Here is a 14,260-nt window from a genome sequence, read left to right on the forward strand (position 1 = left end):
GAACAGCTATGTCTGATGTAGCTCATTATTATTTAAATGTTGCTTCTGTTGCTTCTTGTTGGAAGAAAATAGAGAGTTGCCTTCCAAAAGCACAATAAAAAAAAATTCCAAAACATTTTTGTATTTTATGAAAAAGATGATAATGTGGAACACTTAGAGGTGTTCTGCATTTTGTATTTTCCTAAATAATGACTAAAGCATTCATTGTAAGGAGGGTAACAGAATAAGATTGTTAAAAGTATTGCTGGTCTCAAAATAGTTTGAGAAAATGCAGCAATTTTGAAGACCAACTTAATTTAGAAATTTTAAAACATACTGACAGAAACACCAGATACTTGCTTCTCCTTTGATGTATTAACCAATCAAGCTGGTTACTTGCAATAGTCAGCCACAAGACTTTTCAAAAATTAGATCATTGTTTGAGGGGGTAGGAGTGGGAGGGAATAGCCTATTCTACTGTTGGAAATCAATATAGTCCCTCTTTTCGAATATGGAGATACATCCTGCCGAGTTCCAAAATCACTCCAGATCTTCTGCTGGAACATATGCCTATAGTAATGGCTGTTTCTCAATACATGTTTTTCCTTTATTTTTATTTGATTATGTGGGTTCATTACATAATTTTAAATCTACAAATACATATAATCATTAAAAATCCAGTCCTAGCTCACGCCTAGTCTCCGTGCTATCCTCTCCTTCATCCCTCATTCAGTCGTCGTCTTCATGATCTGTGTTCCTCGCGTAGTGCTTGATTTAAAATGTGAAAAGGACTTTAATTTCTTTCCACCTTTCCCTAAGATGAAATTGTCTCTTGATCTACTCTTTATTTTATTTTTTTATTAATATTTCAGTATCTCTGAAAGTTACTAAATAAATGTATGCAAATTTATTCTAGGACTGCCTCTAGCCATACTATGGAGCGGCAGATGTCACATGATCTGGTTGCTGTTGGCAGGAAAAATGAAAATTTTCATCCAGTGTTTGAACACATGGAATCTGTAACACAAAATGTCGAGAACAACCCATCAAAAGAATTTACTCAAGAAATCATAACAATTATCCATCAAGTTAAAGGTGAATTATAATATTTTATGCTTGAACATATAAACTAGGATGTGGTTAATTAAAATGTTTTTGTATCTACAAGAATACTCGCTATTTGAATACAAATAGAACAAGACAAGTAAAGCCTCATGCGGGTTTCTGAACAGTATGTGGGGTGGCTGTGGCCTTGGGCATGTTTGACAAGGAATGCTGATGTGAAGGTTTTGGTAGTCTAGCGTAGAGGAAATCTGGTGTGCCACTAAGGGTTCAGGAAGGGTTTTGCTAGAGGAGCGATCAAATTAACCTGCTTGTCGAGAAAGAGTTGGGGTTCTGTCCTGAGTGAATGTGGGTAAGGGATACGCAGAGGGCTTGGCAGCCTGGAGAAGGTGGTAGGACATTGGGGCTCTTGATTGTTAAAGGTGGGGTTAGAAATTGACTGCTGGGACAAAAGTAGTCTCTTAATTGGTGGCCTCACTTGGTTACATAGTTTTTATATTAAGTAAAAATGGTCTTGATTTGCATTTCATTTACAGCCAAGCCAAAACAAATACAAAGCTAGGGCCTCAATTCTATGTGGTAATCTATATGCATAAACTATTGCACCCATATGCATCCCATATTGCAGTACCAGGGCTTATGTGTTGCAGTGGAGAGATACTGGTGCCTCTCATATAACTTTTCTTGGGAGGAAAGGAGTGAGATAAAATATACTTTGTTTTATTCAAAATTAACTATAAGCAATTTACATTTTCTGCTCCTTTCATTTTTCAGTTTAACCTTATTAATTTTGTTGTAGTGCTACTTCTATGCAGTGCTGATTGTGACAACCCATAGGTACCAGTATTTAAATTATTATATTAACAGAGATGGTAAACCCTTACATTTCTTTATGTTGAGATTAATTTAATTGAAAAATGAAATGATTAAATCCATTGTTGCTAATATACTAAATATTAAAGTACTAGGATGGCTGCTTTAATATGTATGCAATTTGTTAAAGTACTAATCTTTCAGCAGTGTGAGTTAGGGTTGGATTTCAAGTGGGATTTATTTTGATTTAATGTCAGCGTTCAGTGTTATTTTGTACAGTTAATATTTTAATAGTATGGTTGTGCAATTGCAATACAAATGATAAAGTAATATTTTTGCATTTAATATATTTTCACAGCAAATTATTTTACATCATCTGACCTAACTTTAAATGAACGCTTCTCAAAAATTCAAGATAAACCAGTTGTAAATTTAAATGAAGTTAAAATATATTCAGATCCAGAAATTCACAGGTAAAGCATAAACTTTGTGCTATTATTTATATTGATTCAGCTATTTAATTGTTTCCTTTATATTATACGTGCAGCTTAATGTGGAATATGAAATAAATGGAATTTTTCTTTCAGCATCTTTTAGTGGACTGTAAATTGCATAGCATGCAATTGTGTAGTATAATTATTTTTAAAATGGCCGTAATAACCATGGCTTTTTGTTTAAAGTGATCATTCTCTTCCATGTTTAAATGTGGCATACTCATTCTTGTATCATTTCGGTTTATTACTTCAGGAGAATTGATATATCTTTGGCAGAACTTCAGAATAAACTAGCTATGCCATGTGAATCTGGACAGGTATGTTAATTTTTTGTTTTTTTATGGGGAGGGGGGGAGAATAAGTTACAATGACAATCTGTTAGCACTTCTGTAATCCTTTTTTCATGCTCTTGTAACTCGTCCATAACATTCCCATTAGTATACAAATACTGAACCATCAAGCAATTTTAAGATCATTTTAATTTTTTTCCACATTTTTTTTTTTTTTTTGCACATAGATTTAGAAACTGAATCTTGACAGTCCAAGTATCGTGTATTTCCCTCCCCATTCAATAAGCAGGCAAATGTGTTCTGCGTTAACTGAAGTCTTTGAGTACTCATGCTATGCTTTGTGAACCCAGGACCATTTGAAAGCAGTTTAAATATTGAGCTGATGCCAGTTAACCCATGGATCCAGTGTTCCACCTGGGGTTATAAAAGGCTCTAAGCTCCTTCCCCTCCTGCTAAACTAAATAGTTGTCCTGAGTACTTCTCTTTTTGTAGGCACAAGCAGCCTCAGCACTATTTACCTCAAACCAACTGTATTGTCAATGTACTTTAATGATTATAGTTGTATTTACATATTGTTTAAAAAATGTTAGGATCTAGTTAATGTGGATCCAGATAAGCACCCAGGCTTCAAGCACTGCACTGCATTTCACACTAGGTGCTTAAAGTGTTTGGGAAAAGGGCACCGACTTGAGGATACTTGGCTGGTGTTCTCTGATATCAGAACAAGATGCAAATAAGAAAAGTGGGACTAGGCCTTTCCATGTGGCACTCTATCTGAGGCTTTGGATCAACTGATCACAAGTACTTCAGTCTTTCTCCAAAGAGGAAAGACAAATGGGTTATAGCAGCCCATTCAGAGTCCCATAGTCCTCTATTCTCTGAGGTATCAAGACAATTTTGATGTAGTTGTTTCAAAGAAACATTCAAGAGGTGAGCCCTTGTTGCCAAGCTCAGGATTGTATGGAGAAGCACATTGCCTTTAAAGGTCTAATCCCCCAGTTCACCAGCCTGTTAACTTCTGTATGTTGAGCTAGGTTCTTAGTAGGCTTATGGCTACTCCTTTTGAATGTTGGGGAACTGTTCTCTACCTTTTCTTTCCAGAAAAGTTGTCTTCCTGATGGCTGAGTAAAATCCAGACTTTAATGGTGGACCCTTCTTGTTTAGTATTTTCCAAAGAGAAAGCAGTGCAGCATCCTTAGTTAATATTTCTGGGTAAAGCAAAGTATCTGAGCATCATCTAAAACAGGGGTAGGCAACCTATGGCACACACGCCGAAGGCGGCACGTGAGCTGATTTTCAGTGGCACTCACACTGCCTGGGTCCTGGCCATTGGTTCAGGGTACTCTGCATTTTAATTTAATTTTAAATGAAGCTTCTTAAGCATTTTAAAAACCTTATTTACTTTACATACAACAATAGTTTAGTTATATATTATAGACTTATAGAAAGAGACCTTCTAAAAACGTTAAAATGTATTACTGGCATGCGAAATCTTAAACTAGAGTGAATAAATGAAGACTCGGCACACCGCTTCTGAAAGATTGCTGAACCCTGATCTAAAATGAAACATATATCTATATCTTCTGCTCAAAGCTTTATATCATGCTGAGAAAGGCTAGCTGAATAAATTAGATGTGAAAACAGACCTTTAAAAACTAAGCCATTTTGGAAGTAATCTTATTTGAGGACTTGATAACAAGATCAAAGGAGATGAGATCTCCATCTAGAGCAGTAGTTCTCAAACTTTTGTACTGGTGACCCCTTTCACATAGCAAGCCTCTTGAGTGTGGCCCCCTCTCCCCTTACAAATTAAAAACACTTTTTTATATATTTAACCCAATTATAAATGCTGGATGCAAATTGGGGTTTGGGGTGGAGACTGACAGCTCGTGACCCTCCATGTAATAACCTTGTGACTCCCTGGGGGGTCCCGACCCCCAGTTTGAGAATCCCTGATCTAGAGATTATCCAGATGGTTAAAGTAATGTGTCTGGATGTCACAGTTACCGGGTGAAGTTTGAGCCCCTTTAGTCCTTCTCAAGTATCCCCTAGGTGGCAGACATGGCTTCTTGCACCTAACTCTGTGTGGAACCAGGTACTTCAACTACTCTGGAACTGGGTCTATGGCTATCAGCTCCCCTGTTTCCCACCTGTGTTAATGTGGCAGGCCCAACTTTGGCACCTGTCACCACTTTCTCTCAGGGGTCCTTTGACCACTGAGGTAGCTATAGTGACTCCAAAACAGCTTTTTTCAAAACACAGCCCCCCATTTTTTATTCATTCACTAATGGTACAGAGCATACAGAGCAAAGGATAAACATAATACAGATTTACACGCATATTTCTCTTTACCTAACCCCTAATTGCAATCTTTCACATGTTTCAGCCAGCCCATTTATCTCCACCTCTGGGTTATGAGGAGCCGACTGCCACTACTTCAGTTTCTGCGTTTCTCACTCTTTATGTCTCCTTGCTAGCCTGTCAGCTCTCATTGACTCCTGGGGCAGACCCTCTTAGCTCACCTGTACCCCCTTCCTTTTCTAGGCCCTGGGGTCTTGTAATGGTTGAGTATTCCCTTTGACATCTCTCTCTTCTCAGCCCTGATAAAACATCTGAGTTGGGGCTGAGGAGCCTTCCCTTCGTGGCTATAAACCTGGCTATTGTGTTTGAGTGTTTGGTAGGATGCTCATTATCTTGGCCATTGTAAATGCAGAGTCTCATGTGCCATATTCATTAAACAGATATTTCCCACTTCATTATACCAGGCCTGAAAGAGTTCCAGCACCAAGAGGGACTTGGAACCCTTTCTAACAGAGGAGCCACCTTGCCAGTCTGTCATTAATGTACCTTTCTTTGTAAGGATCCCACTTGGAATTCCACTCATAGCTTAGTTTATTCAGTACTTTTTTTCTCAACTCCATAGCCAAATAGGAGGGCAGGCCTGAGGTCTTTTAATTAAGTATTCTGCCCTCTTCCTGCTTGCTAATCTACTACAGTGCAAATTTACAGAGGTAACTACATGAAGGAGAATGGCAGCCTAAGTACCAGTAACTGAGTTCTGTGAATATTTTGTCTCTTCAACTGTACACTGACCCTTCTTCCCTGTTACTTTGAGATCTTGTAATTAGTAAAATGAAGCAGAGAGGATCAGCAGATAGTTGCAGAGCTGCGTTCTTTATAACCAAGGTTTGAACTTTGTATCCATGGGTCAATGTGCATGCCAGCCTCCTACCCACACTCAGATGGTTACACTTCTTTAAAATGGTTTTGCAAGCACAAGACAAGCCACAGCACCTACTGTATGGATCAAGTAACCTGCCTTTAAATTGATTTTATATATCCAATATAATTTCAGTAAAATTTCCCTTCCTGTTACTTAGACTGTTGTGAGAGTTCTAGAAGATCCAAATGATCTACGGCATGATATAGAGAGGAGGAGAAAAGAGAGGCTGCAGAATGAAGATGAGAGAGTGTTTCACATAGACAGTGTAATTCAAAGGTAATCTACCTTTAGTGAATACATCTGTATACTGGAGTCTGTAGGGTCATCAGAAATTTTTTGCATCTGTTTTTAAGGTTGGTCCTTGAATTTTGAGTCTCAAAATCTAATTCCATTGAAATCCACTATAAACACACCTAGACTTTATTCTGTAGTAACAAAGAACAGCCTTGAAAGAGAGAACGGTTTAACTTTTAATAAAGGTGAACTGCAATGTGAAAATCAAAATTAAGCTTTGTGTCAAATGTTCCCATTGGCCAGGTCTGGGAAGGAGGAAGGAATTGAATTCAAATAGATTTTTTTTAACCATTTAAAAATTCCCCTTTGTTGTAGAATTCTCTTGGAATTCTCTGGTTCGCTGACAGTATTCTGGAATGAATTGTTCTGTGCAACCATTGCTATTTGTGATGTCCCCATCTGGGATACTTTCAGTGAAGCAGGAAGTTCCAAGAGTATTTTAGAGATTTTTTTTTCAAAAGATTTAGTTACAGTTTATTATTGCACAGAGTGCCTCCCACTGCTTGATTAATGGGGACATTCAGCACCGACCCTATAATTCAGGGGTCAGCAAACTTTGGCTCCCGAACCATCAGGATAAGCCGCTGGTGGGCCGAGATGTTTTGTTTACCTCAAGCGTCCGCAGGCACGGAGGTAAACCTAAGTAAACAAAGCGTCCCGGCATGCCAGCTGCTTACCCTGACGGACCGGGACAGCAACTAGTGGGGAAATGTATTTTGGGGGTAGAATCTGGGGGTCGGGGAGTAACCCCTGTGACCACCCCCCACATGACCCTACTCCTAGCCCGAGACCTCCACGCTCTCCCCATCCCATCCCTTCCCACCTTATCTGGGGAGGGCCAGGGGAGGATGTCTCTGGCCTGGCTGGAGCTGCTCCAGCAGGCTGGGCAGCACAGCCGCAGCCTGCTCCGGTGGGCCAGTCAGGGCGGCGTGGCCACAGCATGTTCCAGCGGACTGGGCCGGGTGGCACGGCCACAGCCTGCTCTGGGGGTGGGCCGGGCGTCATGGCTGCAGCCTGCCAGCCCCGGAGCTGCAGCTGCTTCCTAGGCTGTGGGGAGAGCAGCGTGGCCAGAAGCAGAGAGACTCTGGCCCCGCCTCTTCCCTTCTGTCTCTGCTGGCTGTGCTGCCTCTCCTTGCTCCCTCTGTTGGGCGGAGGGGCTGTGTCCCACCTCTCCCTCTCTATACCCGTTCATAAGCCGACTCCCTTCTCTGGTGCTTCCCTTACTAAAAAAAATTCAGCTTATGAACGAGTATATATGGTACTTCACTGGTTAACCTTAAAAGATTAATCTAAATATACAGAGATGACTTCTTTGTACAGAAAAGAATAATTGTGGAGGAAACTGTCAAATTGTAATGAAATAGGGCTTGATTTGATGATATGTCATAACATACCAGTGCATATTTATTTTAAATACAAAGCCTATTACATAATAAATTGCAATACCTTCTGATTGGAAAACTAATTTGTGGCTTGGACTGGGTGCAGACTTAAGAAGGGGAGAAGGAACTAATTTCCTTTCCTTTGTCAGTTTGTAACATCGTCATCATGTTTTCCTTTTTTTTAAAAATTGACGAGAACTTTCATGGAAGATCATACAGAATATATTATGTAAGTGATTAGCTTGATTCACTGCTATTCAACTCTCATCCAGTATATCTCAATGAATGTCCTTGGAATTCATTTTATAACTATATATTTTCAAACCATAGAGATTTACATTTAAATGCTTTTAGGCCATACTGTAAATTCTTATTTAAAAGTAGATGCTAAGCAATTTGAATAGGCAAATGGAAATGGTCAGTTGTATAGTCCCAAAGCTAAATCTTGACTACTACTGGCTGCTTCTTTTTATGGTGAATCTTTTCTTAGGTAGATGTTGACAATACTGCATTTGTGGTATACTAAATAAAAGAGAGTGAGTGGTATGGCCTGTTCAGGAAGGAGACCTAGGGGTATAATATCAGTAAGCATTCTTTTGTGTACTGCATAATGTCTGTTTTAATTTAGAGCTTTAAAAATTACAAAATTTGTATGGTTTTATTTAGAAGACTGTTTAGTGGTGCTTACATGAATGAGCTATTTTCTTTCTATCAGGAGAGAATATAAAAAGCATATTAAAGCAGCATTCCAGGTTTTATGCATTTGAAACTGCTAACCATAAACCCCAGTCTTATGTTTCAGGCAGTTATTCTTCAGCTTTATATTTAAACCTTATATAAGACACCAGTGTACAATTGTGAAATCTTCAAAAGTTGTAGGAAAACATATTTTTTTGTGCAGGACCTAGAGAAGAAATGTAGTTTTTCTTGCTCTTTGCAGCTTTGCTGCTTTTGGTGCCATGTAACGCCAAGGATTCTTCATAATTCATGCAGTGTTTCTTCATATCCTGCACTTTCATAGATTAATAGATTTTTAGCCTAGAGAAGGGATCATTTGTGGTCTAATCTGACATGCATAACATTGGTCAAAACCAGATTTTTAAAATTCCACCTTCAAAATTTGTTCTTGTCTCTTCTTAATCCAGGGTGCTAAGAGTATGTTGTATTCAGCAGTGGTTTTCAACTAAGGGTACGGGGCCCACTGGGGGGCCACAAGCAGGTTTCAGGGGGTCCGCCAAAATAAACCAGAGAGCAGGGCCAGTGTTAGATTCACTGGGGCCTGGGGCTGAAGCCTGAGCCCCACCGCTGTGGGCTGAAGCCAAAGCTTGAGCAACTTAGCTTTGCGGGCCCCCGTGATGTGGGGTCCCAGGCAATTGCCCTGCTTGCTACCCCCTAATGCCAGCCAGGGCTTTTAATCTACTGGATATGCAGAAAAAGAGTTGTTGTAGAACAGGCGGGCTGTGGAGTTTTTATAGCATGGTGGTGGGGCTCAGAAAGAAAAAGGTTGAGAAACCCTAGCATTCAGTATTTGAGTACATGACTTTCAATGGGACTTAGCCTAAGTGATTTAGGAATGCATGTCTACACTACAGCTTATGTCAGTATAATTTATGTCGCTCAGGGGTGTGAATAAAGCACTCCCCTGAGAGACATAAGTTACACCGACATAAGTGCCAATGTGGACAGCACTATGTTGGTGGAGAGTTTCTCCCACCGACACAGCTTCTGCAGCTCATGGAGGTGGTTTTATTATGCCAACGGGAGAGCTCTCTCCTGTTGGCATAGAGCATCTTCACCAGATGTGCTGTATCAGTGCTGCTGCAGTTCTGTACTGTGTGGACAGGCCCTTACATGCTTTTGAAAATCCTATCAATGGTACATAAATAGAGGCTGGATGTCATACTGTGTACTGAATGTGGTATGAGGAATAGAACTTGTGATCTTTAGCTCCAAAAATGCAGTCTTCTTCCATTTGAAATAATAGAGCTCTCTATTTTATAAGAACACTAAGACATAGAGCTATGTTGGACAGCCACACTAGGCTGAGACAAGTTCAAGCTGTAAAATAATTAAAATTAGGTCTAACATATTCCAGCCAGCAGAGGGCAGAGATAGCCAAGCACATGCATCGTTGAATCATTTGTACAAAGATTTTCAGTTGTATAATGAGGATTTAAAGAAGGCACTGAGAATCACCAACTTGTCTGTTTATTAATCTGTGTACCAGAATGCAATGATAATTTCATTTAACTTTGGTTTCGACAGTGAAAATGGACCACTAGTAATTTGTCAATTTATGTGCCAGTTTAACATATTTTTTAATACTTGTACATAATTGAAATTTTTAAAATAGCTTAATTTTGAAATATTGATGGCTTAGTTTTCATTCCTTTTTTATTTTCTGTATCCAATCAGGAATGAGCACAACGGTAGCTTTTCAAAATTACAGAACGCTCAAATTGATGGATTCCAAAAACCTATAAGATTCCTAAAACCACCTTTCAGGAAATTTATTAGGAAACCTCACATGGTAAGTTGAAGTGAAATAGATCCCTTTCCTTGCTTTTCTCTTCTCTTTCCCTTATACTCTTATTTAAAATTTTACTGTGTTGGCTGGGCTGACATGAATTTTAAGTCTCTTGATCTCTTGTCATGTTAAGTTTCAAAAGATGATTTGTTGCATCATAAAATTTACCTCGGTTAAATTACATCTAAACAGTACTAAAGTTTACTGGTCATGGGTAAACTCTGCTGCATCTGAACTTTTTCAAATGTTACAACTGTTACATAGTATACAAAAAGGTATTGGCTTGCATGAATGATGACATTATTCTGATTTAAAATCTTGATTTTTTTTCTGCTTCTTGATGCCTATGTACCACTCCTAAGCAACTTGTACTGTCTTTTTATTTCCCTGGCATGGAGATGGTTATTGGGAATCGGAACACTGTTTGATTTAGACTTTGAACTATTTACAGTGGAGTCAGAACATTTTCAGGATAGTCAAGAAATGGGGAGATCAGTTTCTAACACAGGATAATGAGAGCAGGTCACTGTAATTGTGGGTGCTGAATGACTTTGCAATTTCAATAGATCATGGGGAACTATTAAATTAAAACTTGGATTGATTGCAGCCTGTATTCAAGAAATTTGGTGATGCACTACATTTTCCCTTACTTCATAAAATACTCCCACCTAAAGCACAGATCAAAGGAGTTATTACTGAATGACTCATCTGAAGTAAAATATAATAGTTTTGGATGAAGAACACAGGAACAGAGCGCCAGCCCACACACTCCAGTGGCTGACCAAAGGACAAAGTGCACATCTTGCTTAAATTAAGTACCCTCCTCTGCAGAGAGATTATCTTTTAGTTACTAGAAAGATTCTAGGAAATGCATAAGAAAAGAAAAATCAGGGAATAGAAATAATTGGACATACTTAAAATTCATGTAGTGAAAAAGCTCATGTTACTCTAGATCAGTGTTTCCCAAGGGCGAACTGGCCACCTCTTCCTGCAGCCCCCATTGGCCTGGAGCAGCGAACCGCAGCCAGTGGGAGCTGCGATCGTCTGAACCTGCGGACAGGGCAGGTAAACAAACAAACCGGCCTGGCCCGCCAGGGGCTTTCCCTACACATGCGGCGTCCCAAGTTTGGGAAACACTGCTCTAGATTTTTAATTCACCAAATTTAGACGGGGCCTTTACTGACATCTCCATAATGAGTCTTTTTTTTAAATAAAATTTGTACATTAAACTGGGCAGAATGATTACTGCGGGTCCAGTGCTGACCTGCAATAATTAGAAATAAATGCATGTTCCCTCTGGACAATTTCTCTACAAATAAATTTAGTCTGTTTTTAAGTGTTTACTAAGGACTGGTCTACATTGGGAACTTGCATCGGTATAGCTATGTCTCTCAGGGATGTGAAAAATCCACATCCCTGAGTTACCCCCAGTGTAGATCACACTAGGTATATGGAAGAATTCTTCTGTCAACCTAGCTACCTCCTCTCAGAGAGATGGATTAACTATGTCAGTGGGAGAACTTCTCCCGTCAGCGTAAGTAGTGTCTACATTGAAGTGCCACAGGGGTGCAGCTGCAGCCATGCCACTATAACTGTTTGGGTATTGAAATACCCTCAGATAAATGAGTGACTGTAAGCTAACAGAGTTAGATAAGCAAAAGCACGCAGAGAAACTTTTGTTGAAATAAGTACAGTGTAAATTAGAACTAAAGCTTCAACTTCCTGAGTTTTCAAGGGACTGTTTTGGTGCATGCAGAATAAATAAAATAAACTAGATAGGAGACATGTAATTTGTGGTCTTATTTAATGTCTTGACATATGTAGTCAGTATTTTAATGTCAAACTTCCATGGGTTCATCAAACTTTTCCTTAGTCTACCAAAGTTTGTTTTTATTATCCACAATTTGTTCACCAACACTGAAATGCAGTTGCTTTGGGGATGTAATATGGCAACTCTTTAACAGCTCTGACAATGCTACAGAACAATTTAGGACAGGACGTGAATAATACTTCATTCAGAACTAAAATCGAAATTATGCATTTGAAACTGTGAGAGCCCGGCTTAGCGGTTAACAGACTCAATGCAAATCAGAAGGGAGTTGGTTCAAAGTGGGAACTGAGTTAATGCATTGTGTCTACTAAGGGTGCAGTGAAAACTTTTGCCTGACATTTAACAGGAAACTGCAAACAAGGGAGTTCTTGGACAGCAGAAAATGCCTTTGCCTTGACACTTACAAGTTCCAGCAATGAAGAGTTGCTGAGTAAGAAGCAATGGCAGCTATGAAAGAACAGCTACTGAATAATGCAGGGCATCCTGAAGAGGAGAGAGCCAGCCATGTGCTAGCCAGTTTGAAGACAAGATTCTTGCCTCAGAGTTGACAATGAATATGTCAGCAAAAATTAGAATGAGTTAGTGCTAGCCAAATGTTTTAAAGAGATTAAAAGGGCTTTTAGGGACAGCACTAGAACATTTCTTACCAGTATTTATTAGTCAGAGCTCCCAGTTGTGACAGATTAGCAGATGAGCATCCCTTTTTGCCCTTGTCTTGCCCTGGCACACTTGTGCTTCCTTTCTCCGTCCATCTTCTCTTTTCTTCTATATTGTTTTTTGCCTTTTCAAAGATGTTTCTTTTCATTTTGCTGCCTCTTACTATTTCCCCACTCACTATATACGGCTAAGATGGGGTGTATCATGGGCTGGGCTGGCAGATATTGTAGCTGAGCTGAGTGCCAGGGGAGAAGAACTTTGCCTGATAGGCTGTAGCTTAAGCCTGATCTCTGTAAAAGTGAGCATCTATCACAGAATTACAGGCTGTAGCAGGAGCAGGGTGGTAAGATTGTTTTCAAGGAGCCACTTGTATCTTAAGAGTAATTTTTCAGTGTGCTTTAAGGTAGATCCAGAGCCATATAACTTTCTCAGCATCCACTACTCTTTGGCCTTGATCCCCTAGAGTAGTCTGGTATCTCTTGGGTTGAAAAGTACTGCAGTAGAGAAGAGTGAAAGCAGCTATTTAAAGAACTGAATGAAAATAAAGATCCCAAAATACCTCTAATATTAAACTCCTTTTCAAAAAGATCTGCCTTCAAGAAAACCTGAGAAGCTTACACAAATAGAAAGTGAGACAATGTTATACACGTTCTTGACAAAAAGCAAGTAAGGAAATAAAGTACATTAAATATGAATACAAAGATCATCCAGTCTGCATAATATATATTCTGTGCTCTTAAGAGAATTTGTAAAACTCATGAATGACATATTTCTGAAATGTCATGAAAACTGGATATGTGCCAGATCATTAGAAAAAGCAAAGGCAGTATTGGTCTTCAAAATGAAGAGTGATCCTAGTAATTAATTTACTATCAATTCTATCTCTAGTAAAATATAGAAGAAATGTTAAGAAAAAATCACTATGTATCAAGAGAAGAACAAAATCATGGGCAGTAAGCAGCATAGAAATCTATCCACTAAAAATTTGACAAATATTCTTCATTGCTAATTTATCAAGTCACTCAAAAAGTAGGGAAAGGGAATTTGGAAGATTAATATTTGAATCTTAGAAAAGCATTAGTAACTCACAGAATCCTGCTACCAAAACAAATTCATGTGGTCTTGGATATGAATATTGTTGCATGGATTCAAAACTGGAGGCAGGACCATTTTTTTTAAAAAAAGACAATATTAAATAGCAGTGTGTCAGATTTGAAGGAGATATTTTGTGGAATCCCACAGATGTTGATTCAGTTCAGGTCCAGTCTAACCAAATATCTTCATAAATGATCTAGAACTGTGTCTATGTTAATGACACTAATAAAAAGTTGTACTTGGTGAATGGGCAGTTGCAAATAGCCACAAGGGAAGAAGAGATAATAGGTAAATAATATGATAATGAAGTGACCTAGAGAGATTAAAAAAATAGAAAATAATTCAATGAGATTCAGCTTGGAAAAATGCATGTAGATATACAGACAGGAAATGCAGATATGGGAGGGAGAAACCTGAAATGTTGAGAGTTAGGGGTTTGTGAAAAGTAAATTAAACATGATATCATATTGCACTATGGGAGTAAAATAGGCCAATATCTTTGAGCTGTGTAACTTGAGATCATATTATGGAATAATAAGTTATTACCAAAGGTCAGAGTGGAGGGGTATGTGTGCAGGGTGCAGAGATTGTATTTTACTATAGCTCTGCTCAC

The 14,260-nt window shown here is 38.9% G+C and overlaps 1 protein-coding gene across 2 annotated transcripts in view; it reads left to right on the top strand.

Moving 5' to 3' along the window:
* The window catches only part of BCLAF3 (BCLAF1 and THRAP3 family member 3), a 63,629-nt gene that overhangs the window by 28,509 nt on the left and 20,860 nt on the right, over positions 1–14,260 (top strand). For both annotated transcript variants that reach the window (XM_034755692.1, XM_034755684.1), the window contains exons 5-9: positions 896–1,074; positions 2,213–2,327; positions 2,602–2,665; positions 6,019–6,137; positions 9,953–10,067. In XM_034755692.1, coding sequence (XP_034611583.1) covers positions 896–1,074; positions 2,213–2,327; positions 2,602–2,665; positions 6,019–6,137; positions 9,953–10,067 — 592 coding nt within the window. The remainder of the gene's footprint in view (positions 1–895; positions 1,075–2,212; positions 2,328–2,601; positions 2,666–6,018; positions 6,138–9,952; positions 10,068–14,260) is intronic.

The sequence above is a fragment of the Trachemys scripta genome, chromosome 1 (genome assembly GCF_013100865.1).
Source record: "Trachemys scripta elegans isolate TJP31775 chromosome 1, CAS_Tse_1.0, whole genome shotgun sequence".
In the NCBI taxonomy this organism is placed as follows: Eukaryota; Metazoa; Chordata; order Testudines; family Emydidae; genus Trachemys; species Trachemys scripta.